The following is a 13,355-nucleotide window of genomic DNA, read 5'->3' as shown; positions in this document are numbered from 1 at the left end:
TTTCATAACCTCAATAGGAAAGGAATTGAGACAAACATTTCCGAAAGGAAGACTAATTTCATGACGACGTCTTGGTATTTGTGAAAATGGAAGAACAAAACTATCTTTGAAGTTGATTTCCAAAGGTCGGACAATCCAACTTTATTGATCCAAAGATTTTTCATAGATATTGGAGAATACAACATGTAACCTCTCTGTAGAAGTTCTTAGTTGAAGAAAATTATCTACATAGGATGGAAGCAACTGCAAGAAGGTTGGATCAAATTCAATAGTGATGATGCATGTAAGGATAAAGGATAATTTTTTGGGTGTGGTAGTCTTTTTAGTGATTCAGACGGTAAATGGGTTAAAAGTTGCTCTAAGAATATTCGAGCATGTGATACCTTAGACGCTAAGATGTGGAGTTTGTATTTGATCTTAGACATGACTTTAAGGTAGAATTATTCTCATCTTATTGTGGAAAGTGACTCAAAGATTTTGATCGACATGATCTATAAAAAAACTACAAGTTTAATGGGAGTGTTCCTATTCTAGTTCGTCGTATCTATAAACTGCTGAACTTGAGAGGGAATGTGAAAATCAATCATACTTGACATAAAATAAATATGAGTGTTGATTGACATGTAAACTTTAGAATTTCTATGGATCATTTGAATTTTATTGTTTTAAAGTTTCATTTTAGAGAGTTTCAAAAAGACCCTATTTGGTGATAATTTTGGCACTTAAATGCTTACGAAATTTTCCTTTAAATTATAAAAGTTATTGACTTGCATTGATTATTCAAATAAACATATTTAGGGTCCATTTGATGCACAAAATAAAATATACGATGAAATAGATGTATCATAGTTTGTCATATTAAACCAACTCAATTCGTAGTTGTGCAAAGATTTTAGATGACAGAGTACAAATTTGAACTCATAATATTCCATTTATTTATTCAATTATTCTCTCTATCTATCTATTTTTTTATCTATATATATTATGATTGTGATAACTTTTCATGTTTCACAAATGAGATATTATTTAAAAATAGACACAACGTTAATTTTAAATGTAAAAACTAAAGACAAAAGAGATCAAATTATTTAGATTTAAAATATAAAAATTAATTATATAAATTATATAAAATAGGAGATCAAACTATGATTAAATTAAAAAGTTAATAACGTTAAACACATAATATAATAAAATTACTGTCACACTACATATTTTATCTTTATTTGTTTTTTATTATATTTTGTATGTATCCTATCATACCTATCAAACTGATCTTAAATATTGGCATGTATCAATAAAATAGATAAATAGATAGAATAAATAGTTTTTTTATAATATTTATAAGATTAAGACATATACAAAATTACTAATTAATATAAATTATTCATTTAGAGTTCAATCTTCAGAAGTAACTTTTATTTATAGTTATGTGTTAATTTAATAATTACTTAAAAAAAATAATTTTCTAAACTCAAAACTTGTGTTGGTAGTGTGTAAGTATATTTCACCGAAACTTCGTCTAAATTTGACTTTATTTATTTTCTAAGTTTTTCTATTATTAGGTAAATTATGTCAAATAAGGCCATTGAGCTAGACATCATGTGCAGTTCTATAAGGAAAAAAATATCAAAATCCCACTTAAAATAGAAAAAATAAATTATTTGATATTCTCTTTATATATATATATATATATATATATATATATATATATATATATATATATATATATATATATATATATATATATATATATTTTAGTTTTTTAGTTTTTTAGTTTTTTAGTTTTTTAGTTTTTTAGTTTTTTCTTTGTTCAATTTTATAAATATTTTGAATTTTTTAAAATTCTTTAATTTTTTTTCCATCAACTTATCTTTAATTATGTTTTTTTTTTCAAAATTTATAATAAATAATTTATGCATAAACATTAACTAATTATAGCTTTTAAAAAGTAAAACTATAAAACTCTACAATTTGTCAACAAGTTCAATAATGCAACCAACTTTTTTTCATTTATGTTATTTATTCAACTAAATTTTAATTTATAAACAAAAATAGTATCAAAATATATTTTATTTATAGATATACTTAAGTTTTTTATCTGACACGAATATATAATATTAATTTCTAAGAAATATATTTAGAAAAAATAATAAACGTATTCAAAAAATTGTAGAGTGTCTTATTTTAGAAACAAACAAAAACTTTAACAAAAATTTAGTATGAAAAACTTAATATTATAAAGCGTATGGTTCTAAGACATTCCTTAGTTTATATCAACTCACCCAATAAAAAGTGTTCACTATAAGTTAAGTTAAGGTGTACTAGTATTTTGGACGGCTGAATTAACTTAGATATAAAAAATGTCAAGTTATGTTTCAAGAGCAAAAAACTGAATATAAACAATATTAATTTGAAAATTATGCATTCAATTTGTCAAAAATTTAAATTTTTTATTTTGTTAATATAAAATTTATTTTCCAAAAATATTTAACACATGTCTTTAGACAATATAAATTTAAATAAATATTTGTTAGAGCTCCACAAATTTAACTCAATTAACAATTATTAATTTAAACATTAATATTAAAATTCGAAAATATTATAATTTGAAGTGTGATTATTACAGTTATGTATATAAGTTTAAGGTGATTTTCTAATCCATAGAGGTAGTTGAAAATGAAAATCTGAATGAGCAAGAAAGAAACTCCAAGGCAATGGATGCTATAGGACTAAAACAACGCGCTTAGAAAAAAAAAAGCGAAATTTCTTACTTTTTTTTAATCACCAGCTTATTTTGACCAGACTTATAAACATTCAACATAACCCAATCACTATTTAAATGCCACCAAACTCAACATATTTCTTAACATTCATTCACATTATTTTTTTCCCTTAAGCTCTCTTTCAATATCAACAAACATTTTTAACAATATAGACATGGTTCAACTTCATTCAGCACCAAAATTATTGGCTCTATGTTTCTTTCTAATTCTGGTGAATTTCTACATAGCTGAGGCTGGTGTTAGACATTATAAATGGGAGGTGAAGTATGATTTTAGGTCCCCTGATTGTTACAAGAAACTAGTTATAACCATTAATGGAAAAAGTCCAGGACCCACCATTGAAGCACAAGAAGGTGATACTGTTATTGTTGAAGTTAACAACAGCTTGCTCACAGAAAATCTTGCCATCCATTGGCATGGTATCAGACAGATTGGAACTCCTTGGTTTGATGGAACAGAAGGGGTATCTCAATGTCCTATACTACCTGGAGACACCTTTGTTTATCAATTTGTTGTTGATAGGGTAAGTTGTTGTAAAATACATAAGATGAATGAGCTTGACAATTTGTGCATGTTTCAAGCATTACGAGTTTAACAAATCTTAACATAAAAATTTGTTCACATCTAATTTGGTAGCATGTTTAATGTAACAGCCTGGTACATATCTTTATCATGCTCACTATGGAATGCAAAGAGAGGCAGGGCTATATGGAATGATTCGTGTCGCATCCAAGGATCCTGAGCCCTTTTCTTATGACTTCGATAGAAGCATTATTCTGAATGATTGGTATCATAAGAGTACTTATGAACAATCTGCTGGATTGTCTTCAATCCCTTTTCAATGGGTGGGGGAACCTCAGGTAAATAAATTGATGTGTACTAATTCAAAATCTACAATCATATTTTTTTTTTCTTCTTTTTCCAACTGTCTAACTGTTGTTTTTGTTAATTCTTTTTATATTTGGTTTCACTAGTCACTCTTGATTCATGGAAAAGGAAGATTCAACTGCTCCTCCTTAACTGCTGATGTTTGTAACTCAACAAACCCTCAATGCTCTCCCTTTGTGCAAACGGTCGTCACAGGAAAAACATACAGAATTAGAGTTGCAAGCTTGTCTGCTTTATCAGCTCTTAGTTTCCAAATAGAGGTAATCATTCATTCACTCAATCATTCTAAGTATCATCTAGGGTTTTAAAATAAGATCTGCAGCCGACGTCTAAGTTGCAACTCATGGTTTTTGATGTATATGTGACACTGTTGTGACACGACTGCGAACACAACCGCAATTTAACCTTGATTTGTTTTTCCCTAAATTGCTTATGTACAACAGTTTTAACATATTTCTAATGTTGCAGGGTCATAATATGACTGTTGTTGAAGCAGATGGACACTATGTTGAGCCATTTGTTGTTAAGAATCTCTACATATACTCAGGTGAAACATACTCAGTTCTTGTGAAAGCCAATCAAGATCCATCAAGAAACTACTGGATCACCTCCAATGTTGTAAGCAGAAACAGAACAACTCCACCTGGTTTAGCCATTTTCAACTACTACCCAAACCATCCAATGCGGTCCCCACCAACAACTCCGCCTCCTCCACCAGCTTGGGACAATGTCGAGTCAAGACTAATTCAAAGCCTTACAATCAAAGCTCACCCAAATTACACAATCAAACCTCCCACAACCTCAGATAGAGTCATAGTTATGCTCAACACACAAAACACGATAGACGGTGTTCGCCATTGGTCTGTTAACAATGTATCCTTTTTCCTACCTCACACTCCTTATCTTGTTGCACTTAAAGAGAACATAAATGGTGTATTCAACCAAAGACCACCACCAGATGGCTATGATTTTAATAACTATGATATTCTCAGTGTGGCTAACAACACAAATGCTACTTCTAGCAATGGAATTTATAGACTGCAGTTCAATACAACAGTGGATGTTATACTTCAAAATGCTAACACTATGAATAAAAACAACAGTGAGACACATCCTTGGCATCTTCATGGGCATGATTTTTGGGTACTTGGATATGGAAAGGGTAAGTTTGATGTAAACAATGACCCCAAAAACTATAACTTGGTGAATCCCATTAGCAAGAACACTGTGCCAGTGCATCCTTTTGGTTGGACAGCTCTGAGGTTTCGATCTGATAATCCTGGTGTATGGGCTTTCCATTGTCACATAGAGTCTCATTTCTATATGGGGATGGGAGTGGTTTTTGAAGAAGGAATTGATAGGGTTGGGAAGCTACCTTCATCCATCATGGGTTGTGGCAAAACCAAAAATCTTCTTAGGCCTTAATTAAACTAAAAACTTTCATTTTTTTTGTAATTTATATACAGATTATTTGTTCTTCCAAAAAATCATCGTGATATGTATTTTTTAATTGTTACTTAATATACAAATCGTGCCGGCCTCATTGCATAGGTTGTAAGGTGTAACTGTACTTATGTAAAAAAATCTAAATTAATTTATTTTTGAAATTATCATTTTATCTTATGTTGGATAGTAGACTACTTATTTGGTTTCCTCTGCTCACTTTCACTGCCAACTTGCACATGAGTGTCATACAAACTTTACAAAGTCAATCCCTTACAAATATCTTTGACCAAGTTGCTACTTCTACGCAAGCTTATCTTCTGTCATTTTCATGACATGTCATTTATTGTATTTTCTCTGTCAAATATGGTTTGCACCCGGCATAATGTTGGATTAATTTGTAAAATAGGAGAGTTATACCACTATTAACATTGCAATCCTATTTTTCTTCGGAGAAAAAGTAGAGCTCATAACAATATATTTAATAGCTATTAAGATGCAAGTATCGGTTGTAGTTTGGTACTCAGCTCTTGGCCTCTCTAGTCTCTTGAGTTGCATTCACCTCAAGCAACTCAGAATTGGTTTTTTTCTGTTAGTTGTAACTAACTTTCTCCTTGGGTAGTGGCTATAAGTATAGCCTTAGGAGGGAAACGATTAATCTGAACTTTTCATATTTGAGTGCAAGGAGTTAGTGTGGAAAAGAGAAAAAGAAACCGTGAGAATATCTTAGAGGGATTCTTAGTGATTCATAGCTGAATCATCCTTGATGATTAAGGTGTAAGCTCTCCAATTCATATAGTGATCTGTCAGTTGGATTATGTCCAAGAGATGTAGGAGCAAATGGCTGAGATTCATTAACAAACTTTTGTGCTCCCTTTCTTTTTTATTAAAGAACGAATCAACATACAGTAAATCAAGAGGTGTATACAGGAAATCATGCATGACATGACATATACATAGTCAAGGAAAAATCAAGATATTCCCAAGAAATCTGTAAAGTTTTATTAAAGAACTAATCAACATACAGTAGATGGATAACAAAGTGAACTAACTACAAATTTTCCAGAGTTTCACTTCAGCAGAGAAAGAAGTGAAGAACAAACTAAAATAAACTGAGCAACAGTAATGAATATAACGGCGTGAACTAATTACACATTTCTCAGAGTTTCACTTCAGTAAGAAGTATAAACGGCCATCTACACCATCAGAATTGCATTCATAAACCATGGTGATCTTCAATCTCCACCATCGGTTTGACCTGAGGCATGGGAGACATACCTGCAGTACTGAAGCCAGAAGCACAACCTCCACGTCCATCAAGAGCAGAACAGGTTCCATCCGACCCCAGACCTGCAGCATCTGTTACAGTAGCCGCTCCTTCCGATGCTCCTTGTCCTTCACCTCCTAAGATAGAGTCATAAGCAGCCGCAACAGGATTGATATGCGGAAATGGCAAATACACACTGTGCACAACTATCTTCACATTGCGAATGACGTCAGCCACCTTAACTCTCACATAGTTAATTCTCATTGGTGCTAGTGTCACTCCTCCACCAGAGGTTGTGATCAGAAGCGGCTGGCCTCGTTCCAGTGTAGGCAGAGCAGTACCAACCGGAAGCTTCTCCAGATCCGTTATGGACAAGTAATGGTTAGGCACGATATGGAACCGTATATTGCTGATATATGACTGAGAACCGGAGAATATGGAAAGATCATCCACGGCGAAAATAGTCATGTTGTTGAGAGTAATGAGCTCTGCGTATTTTACCTTCATAGCAAGGGAGAGTATACTGAAACCGTTATTACGTAGTCTGAGCATTGCATCTCTGAGCATGAGGCGCATAACAGCAGGAAGCACCGTAGTTCCGTGAGTGTGAGTATGAGCATGTGCACCGGAACGGTGATCCGGATGGAACGGGAAGGAGAGTGAAGTCATTCTTTCTACGTCGCAAGAAAACGGAGATAGCGTAGAGACGAAACCTTGAAGACCGTGAACCACAATCATTCCGTTGTTGAAGAGATCTGGCTGTGTGATCTCCACGCCTCCGATGAAGACCTTCGCGTCGACACTGGTACCATTGCTCGCATGAACAGAATCGGAAGTGACGGTTATACAACGGCCGGGACTCAGTGTCTCGATCTTGGTGCCAAAAGCAAGTCTCCGCAAATACTCGATCGTGAATAGACCTGGAACAATGTGTTCACGGAGAAGGTTAGGAACAGAGCAAGAGAAGCAAGTCCGGAGCGAGCCATCAGAGGGAGCGAAAATCGTGGAAGGACCGTTCCAAGTTGATGAAGCAGTGGTTGAAGCATCAGACAAGGACGGAGCCGCCGTTGCAAGCTCGTGAAAACCGAGATGAGACAAGATCGGTGGAAGCAATGCAGTGTGAGAGAAGAACGAATGTTCTTGAAGATCATGTGGTGGTGGTGGCGGTATCATTGACGGCGTGAATGAAGCTTCGAGTCCTTCGGTAGCACTAACCTTGGGACCACAGAGCATAGCAGCAAAGGAGATTGCTACTATCAGCGAGAATCGCAGTGAGGAAAAGGAAGAAGATATTTCCATGGTGGTTAGAGAAGAAAAAGAAGAAGCAATGATTCAAGTCTCTGAAAGTGAAAGTGAACGCAAAATGAATCAAATGAGAAGAAGATAAAGGGAGAACCATTTATATATACGCGCGCGAATGAAACGGTTAGAGGAATTTTGTAAGCGTGCGAGTTAGTTACGCGGTTGTTAGAGGTTAGAACGTTTTTGAAAATTTTCATTTGTAAGCGTGCGAGTTTTTCTCTTCTTTCTCTCACTCTGTTTCTCGCTTGTAGTCACAGCCGCAAGATATTTTATTTTAATTTATTTTCTTTTATTTTTTTAATTGAAGTGAAAAAGAAAATAGAAAATAGAATGTTGGTGGACCCGGGTCTGGGTTTGATATATCCGCAGAGAGCCATACATACACTATACAGATAGAGGAATAGAAAATGGCACTCTCATTCTCACTCTCTTCAGGCGTAACCGTTTCTAACCGTTTTCCCTCTTCTTGTATTTGGAAACCGAATGGCAAGAGTTACAATGGGCCCAATAAAGTGTTATGTTCGGCACGTAAGGATAAGAATCCGTTAGTTGGATTTGGTGTAGGGATTGTAGCGGCTTGTGTTATGGGGTTAACGGCGTTGGATGCGGATGCAACGAGAATTGAATACTATGCTACTGTAGCAGAGCCAATGTGTGAGCTCAATTACGCTAAATCTGGGCTTGGTTACTGCGATGTTGTTGAGGGTTTCGGTGATGAAGCTCCTCTCGGAGAGCTTATCAATGTTAATTTCTTACTTACTCGTTCATTTTCAATATGCAAAAAATTTAATTAGTTACTGATATGATGAGATACTAATATATATTGCAGGTTCATTATACTGCGAGGTTCGGCGATGGAATCGTATTTGATAGCAGTTATAAACGTGGTAGACCTCTCACCATGCGTATTGGGGTTGGCAAGGTTGATATATAAGTTTTTGTTAACTTTTTTGTGTGGTTAGTGGTTACATCCTTTTGCTGAGTTTGTAATTTTAGGGGTGAATGAGATTTTCAGGTAATCAGGGGATTGGATCAGGGAATTTTGGGAGGTGAAGGAGTACCTCCAATGCGGATAGGTATTAAATTTGATCTAAGTGTATAAGTTTCCTTGATTATGGTATATGATATGATACTTGCTAAGTTAATTAATCTGCCTTTTTTTACCTAGGTGGGAAACGCAAGCTAATGATTCCTCCATTGTTAGCATATGGACCAGAACCTGCAGGGTGTTTCTCAGGTTTCATTTCATTGAATGTTAATTGTTGCATTATTATTAGTTAATTTAGTCCTGAACATGGATAATCCCTTTTGTTAGACCTAAAATACAAAAAAAGTAGTGGACACTTACTTGAATGGAGAGATGAATCACTACTCAATGGTTAATTACTTCTGTGATTGGTCATGTGCATTGCACCACCTTTAGTATATTTCCTATCAATGTTGTAAAAATTAGCTCTAGCGGTGTTGCGGAATTTGAATAAATCGCTACTGTTTTGCGATACTCTATTTAAGTACAAAGTGTTGTAGGATAGTAGCTATGCGGTGTTGTAGCTCTGTAGCATAGTAGAGTTTGAAAAAACGCCTATTTTCCACAATCTGCAAGTGGCAACATTGTTCTCCACTTTCCCTGTTGAATTTGTTTTTGTACCTGTGTTTTTTTTTCATTCAAAGAATTATAAGACCATGGATTTTATTAGGATGAGCAGATATTGAATCTAACATTATTATGGGAAGAAGCAGTGAGTCATTGAATATGTTAGATTTTGACATTTTTGTTACTGATTCAATAGGTGACTGCAATATACCTGGTAATGCCACTCTTCTGTATGATATTAAATTTGTTGGTCGTTATTCGGGCAACGAAAAGGGATGGAAGTAAAAATCGATAAGATACATGTACACATATGAACCACAGATGGATTGGGTAAGTTTTCTTATCTTTTGAAAATATTTTGTTCTTAGTTTAGATAGCTGAAATACTATCTAGCACTCAGATTGTTATATCCAGCTTACTTTCTGTATGCTCCACACCTAAACATGTTGGTTTATTTTCGATGTTATCTAAATCGCATGCTCAAGTTTCAAACATTAACCATGTAACCAGCATGGTTGTCAAGATCTTGATCTAGATCTTAAAATCTTAAGATTTTACATCTCACTCACCCCCAATGATCCCGATCTTATGTAGAATCGTGTGTTGTAGTCAAATTGTGAAAAAAAATTCGTAAAATCATTAATTTTGTGCGATCTTTGCCACTTTCGGCCATGATTAGCCGTTTTCCCGCCACCACTTTTAAAAGGTGAGAAGGATGACAAAACGCGGAGGCACAACAGTTACAGTTTGGTGGGATAAATGTGTGCCTTTTGAAATGATGAAGTTCTAGGTTTAGCGTTTAGAGAATAAACATCTTACTTGTAGGGTTTGTTTTAACCAATTGACATATGAAAATCCTAGTAATTGACCAAATATGTCCCTAACATCTAACAAATGTTCTATGTGGTAGTAGTCAAGTATAAAAACTCAATCATACTTGTTTAAAGAATATGAAAAAGAGTCATTTTCTCACGAATACACGTGCCGACTAACATATATCATGTAAATATACTTTAAATATGTACTGTTATTTTTTCATTTTAGTAGGATTTTACGATTTTTGTTGTGATCTTATGCTTTATGATCTTGTTACCCCCTCTCGATCTTACAAAAATAATTGGATAGGATCTTCTGATCTTAGCTACGATTTTGTATTTTACGATCTTGCTATTCTCTCCCGATCTCATGTAAGATCTCAATCTTGACAACCTTGGTAACCAACAGGAGGCTTTTATGCATTTGTAGGTATATGCAGAACATTCATGATAAAACATTGATCACCTGCTTTAGTAGTTTAACTGGTTTTTATTCCATCTAGTAAGCAATATTAAAATTTGCTGACACACATAATCATAGTTAAAACATAGGCTGCTTAATATTTTGACACAGGATTTTTTGTGAATATTTTTCTTATGCAATAGGGAAAATGATGTTTGAACTTGGATCTCATGCAAGCTACTTAAACCCATCATTATTAACCTTATCCTAGTGGCTTGGCATATTTGGTAAATTTATGACACAATACTGTTTAATGACTAAGTGATATTTAAGATGAAGAGTTTTTGTTTGTAATCTAATATCATTCTCTGATTTGGATTGTCTAAAATACATATAATCATTATTTTTAATAATTTAGAGCAATGAAATGGTTTTTCTTTTTTTGCTTGTGAATATGGATATGGTTAGGCAGAACCTCCTTCTTGCTTCCAGCTCTCTAGAGTTACTGCTCCTGGTTAGTGCGGTTGGACAAGATTGACCTGATTACCCATTTTAAGAGTAACGAGGAATCATTCCTGGTGTGGTGATATATAGATTAGACAAGTTTTATGTATATGCACATAACATGATGCAACTTTTGTATCTTTATTGTAAATGTAATATCTTTAATAATGATCTCTGAATGATAAACTAGTAAACTCTTTATATGATAATTGAGATTCCTATTACATGTATCCTTTATCCTTTTGATCTTTTTATGTTGGGTGCAATAAAATGCAAAGTACTGCTAATGTTTTTTCTTAGGTGAAGACAGGGGCCAAATGTTCAAGAACTAGGGAACAAGCAATCGTGCAGGTTAGGCAAAATGAAATGCAAAATACTGTTAAAGTTTATACTATTGGAAAATGGGTGAACCTTATAACTTTTGAGCCTTTAACAGTTATTTGTACCCTCCTTTATGTGCCCTTCATTTTTATTTTATTTTGGTGTGACCTGACCTTCATTAAGAAGTGTAGTATTGCGGTTGCGTGTTGTTTCCTCCCTTCTATACTATTTTCCCTTTCAACTCCAGTTCCAACTCCAAGCCGCAAGCAAAAATAAAAACTTTAATCACACAACAAGGCATGTTTGTTTTGTTTACCATTTCAACCCTGCAGGCCCTATTTATTTGCAATTCGCACGTTTGTTCCACTTTTGCACCCAATCCAGCTTTCCTTTCTAGGAGAAAAAAGACCATAACAATAGAAACAATTTCCTATCTTAGGTCAAGTCCCACCAAAAGTAACCACTGTAAAACTACAAGCAGGTACAGTGTACAGTTCTGGAAAATAACAAAATTAGGAAATAAATGCAATGATAACAGCAACGTCTCTTCTCATCCTTTTTCATGTAAAGAAACGTCCTTAATCTAGGGAAACAAGAGCTTGAAAATTGACCAGAACCAGAAAAAGTAAACAAGAAAAATGAAACAACACACTAGATTAAAATATGAAAATTTACAGTGCCAAGCTTAGAAAAAAAACATTTTTTTTTGTTTACATGATAGAACATGCATTTGGGTTTTCATCACTGAACATGTTGACATAAGGATCTTCATATCTTGTCATGGTTCCAGTGGTTGGAGCATTCTCCACTCTTCTCACATAACCAGGAGGAGCCCTCTTGTCATAAGAAGAAACAGCATATGGTTGAGCCACCAAGTTGTAAGGTACATAAGGCCAAATTTCAGCCTTCTTCCCCGTTGACTTAGCCTTCTTTAGCACCTTGTTTGGCTCCACAAACCCAGTTACAGTTACTTTTTGCTGTTTACGGTTTATCTCTACCGATTTTACCCCTGAAATCACCATTACATTTCATCAACTTCATGTTGAATGCCACTGGTAAAATGTTAATAATAAATGATGAAAAGATGAAAAGAGTGTGACTTTACCACTTAGAGAAGAAAGGGTTTTCTTGACCTTAAGCTCACAGCCATCACAGTCCATTCTAACCTTAAGCTCTACAGTTTGTAACTGCTTCTTCTTCTTCTTGAGATGCTGGTGACCACTGCTCATTAGATCAGACAAGTAGTCAAAAGTTCCACTAACTCCCATTTCTGTATGATCAAAAGTAAAATGGTTTATAAACTAAAAAAAATTGAAAAATAACTTGTCAATTTAGATAAAAACTACAGATTATAGAGAACTTAAGGGATTAAAAATAGTGTTTTATGCGAGTTGTGCAATGGAGCATGTATATGGTTGATAGGTGCGTTATGTCTTGAATGTAGAGATAAATTTATATATTGAAAAATAAAAACCAAGGAAGGAAGTTTCTTTCTGAAAAAAATGGACTACTTCCTTACCTTGTAATAATGAGTAAATAATGGTGCTCTGAGAAGAACTTGTTTACTTTGGTTTGAGCTCGTTTGCTTGCATATAGGCCTACTTATAGAGGCGTTACTTTAATTAGATTCAAACAGATGAAATGTCGTGGGCCCTACATACACCAGTAAACAAAAGTGTCTTTTCTCTATTTTTATTCTTATGTTTCATTTTATGTATCGTATGTACTACATGAAATTCAAAAATACCCTGCAAAAGTAAAAGGACACTGTATTTGAGACTAATTATATGTTGCACAAACCTTTTTCCTACCATTTGATCAATAACTTCTATTATACTAGTATCACACTTGATTTAATGGCGTGATTGGTTCATCTAATGGTGTAAATAAATTTTAACATAAAAAGCATTTGTTTTACTTGTGTTTTATACAACTATTATGTATTTGATATCTCATTTTAATTTAAGGTAAACTATTAGTCTTTTAAATCTATAGTTAAAACACAATTTTTAAGTTTTTTATATAAATAAAATGT

General features: G+C 33.8%; 4 protein-coding genes across 7 annotated transcripts; 2 read left to right on the top strand and 2 right to left on the bottom strand.

Moving 5' to 3' along the window:
• The first annotated feature begins 2,858 nt into the window (after window positions 1-2,858).
• Window positions 2,859-5,294, top strand: LOC127100300 (L-ascorbate oxidase). The gene is made up of 4 exons (XM_051037435.1): window positions 2,859-3,306; window positions 3,437-3,643; window positions 3,758-3,931; window positions 4,140-5,294. Exons 1-4 carry the CDS (start codon window positions 2,938-2,940, stop codon window positions 5,094-5,096), a joined length of 1,707 nt encoding a protein of 568 aa, XP_050893392.1. The 5' UTR covers window positions 2,859-2,937; the 3' UTR covers window positions 5,097-5,294.
• A 674-nt stretch (window positions 5,295-5,968) lies between these two features.
• On the bottom strand, window positions 5,969-7,905 carry LOC127100301 (uncharacterized). Its single transcript, XM_051037436.1, has one exon. It carries the CDS (start codon window positions 7,678-7,680, stop codon window positions 6,331-6,333), a length of 1,350 nt encoding a protein of 449 aa, XP_050893393.1. The 5' UTR covers window positions 7,681-7,905; the 3' UTR covers window positions 5,969-6,330.
• A 149-nt stretch (window positions 7,906-8,054) lies between these two features.
• Window positions 8,055-11,529, top strand: LOC127100302 (photosynthetic NDH subunit of lumenal location 4, chloroplastic). 4 transcript variants are annotated; one of them, XM_051037439.1, is made up of 6 exons: window positions 8,055-8,426; window positions 8,513-8,605; window positions 8,699-8,759; window positions 8,852-8,920; window positions 9,474-9,607; window positions 11,300-11,529. In XM_051037439.1, exons 1-5 carry the CDS (start codon window positions 8,091-8,093, stop codon window positions 9,560-9,562), a joined length of 648 nt encoding a protein of 215 aa, XP_050893396.1. In that variant the 5' UTR covers window positions 8,055-8,090; the 3' UTR covers window positions 9,563-9,607; window positions 11,300-11,529. The 4 variants fall into 4 exon arrangements, with proteins under 4 accessions (XP_050893396.1, XP_050893395.1, XP_050893394.1 ...); XM_051037438.1 differs by lacking the exon at window positions 11,300-11,529 and adding an exon at window positions 10,968-11,229; XM_051037437.1 differs by lacking the exon at window positions 11,300-11,529 and adding an exon at window positions 10,964-11,229.
• A 323-nt stretch (window positions 11,530-11,852) lies between these two features.
• Window positions 11,853-12,995, bottom strand: LOC127100304 (heavy metal-associated isoprenylated plant protein 23). The gene is made up of 3 exons (XM_051037441.1): window positions 12,840-12,995; window positions 12,426-12,590; window positions 11,853-12,329 (listed from the first exon to the last, which is right to left on the bottom strand). The coding sequence occupies exons 2-3, from the start codon at window positions 12,586-12,588 to the stop codon at window positions 12,031-12,033; spliced, it is 462 nt and encodes a 153-aa protein (XP_050893398.1). The 5' UTR covers window positions 12,589-12,590; window positions 12,840-12,995; the 3' UTR covers window positions 11,853-12,030.
• Between the last annotated feature and the right edge of the window lie 360 nt (window positions 12,996-13,355).

This window comes from Lathyrus oleraceus, chromosome 7, assembly GCF_024323335.1.
Source record: "Lathyrus oleraceus cultivar Zhongwan6 chromosome 7, CAAS_Psat_ZW6_1.0, whole genome shotgun sequence".
NCBI classification, from domain to species: Eukaryota; Viridiplantae; Streptophyta; class Magnoliopsida; order Fabales; family Fabaceae; genus Lathyrus; species Lathyrus oleraceus.
The sequence above is the reverse complement of the archived record's forward strand: the minus strand, read 5'-3'. Positions and strand labels throughout refer to the sequence as shown.

Bases quoted from the DNA above. Each gene is read 5' to 3' on its own strand.
- LOC127100300 (XM_051037435.1), top strand. From the start codon at position 2,938: ATGGTTCAACTTCATTCAGCACCAAAATTATTGGCTCTATGTTTCTTT. The intron at 3,307-3,436 runs GTAAGTTGTTGT...TTAATGTAACAG, and splicing joins ATCAATTTGTTGTTGATAGG to CCTGGTACATATCTTTATCA. The intron at 3,932-4,139 runs GTAATCATTCAT...CTAATGTTGCAG, and splicing joins CTCTTAGTTTCCAAATAGAG to GGTCATAATATGACTGTTGT.
- LOC127100301 (XM_051037436.1), bottom strand. From the start codon at position 7,680: ATGGAAATATCTTCTTCCTTTTCCTCACTGCGATTCTCGCTGATAGTA.
- LOC127100302 (XM_051037439.1), top strand. From the start codon at position 8,091: ATGGCACTCTCATTCTCACTCTCTTCAGGCGTAACCGTTTCTAACCGT. The intron at 8,427-8,512 runs GTTAATTTCTTA...TATATATTGCAG, and splicing joins CTCTCGGAGAGCTTATCAAT to GTTCATTATACTGCGAGGTT. The intron at 8,921-9,473 runs GTTTCATTTCAT...CTGATTCAATAG, and splicing joins ACCTGCAGGGTGTTTCTCAG to GTGACTGCAATATACCTGGT.
- LOC127100304 (XM_051037441.1), bottom strand. From the start codon at position 12,588: ATGGGAGTTAGTGGAACTTTTGACTACTTGTCTGATCTAATGAGCAGT. The intron at 12,330-12,425 runs GTAAAGTCACAC...TGGTGATTTCAG, and splicing joins AACCCTTTCTTCTCTAAGTG to GGGTAAAATCGGTAGAGATA.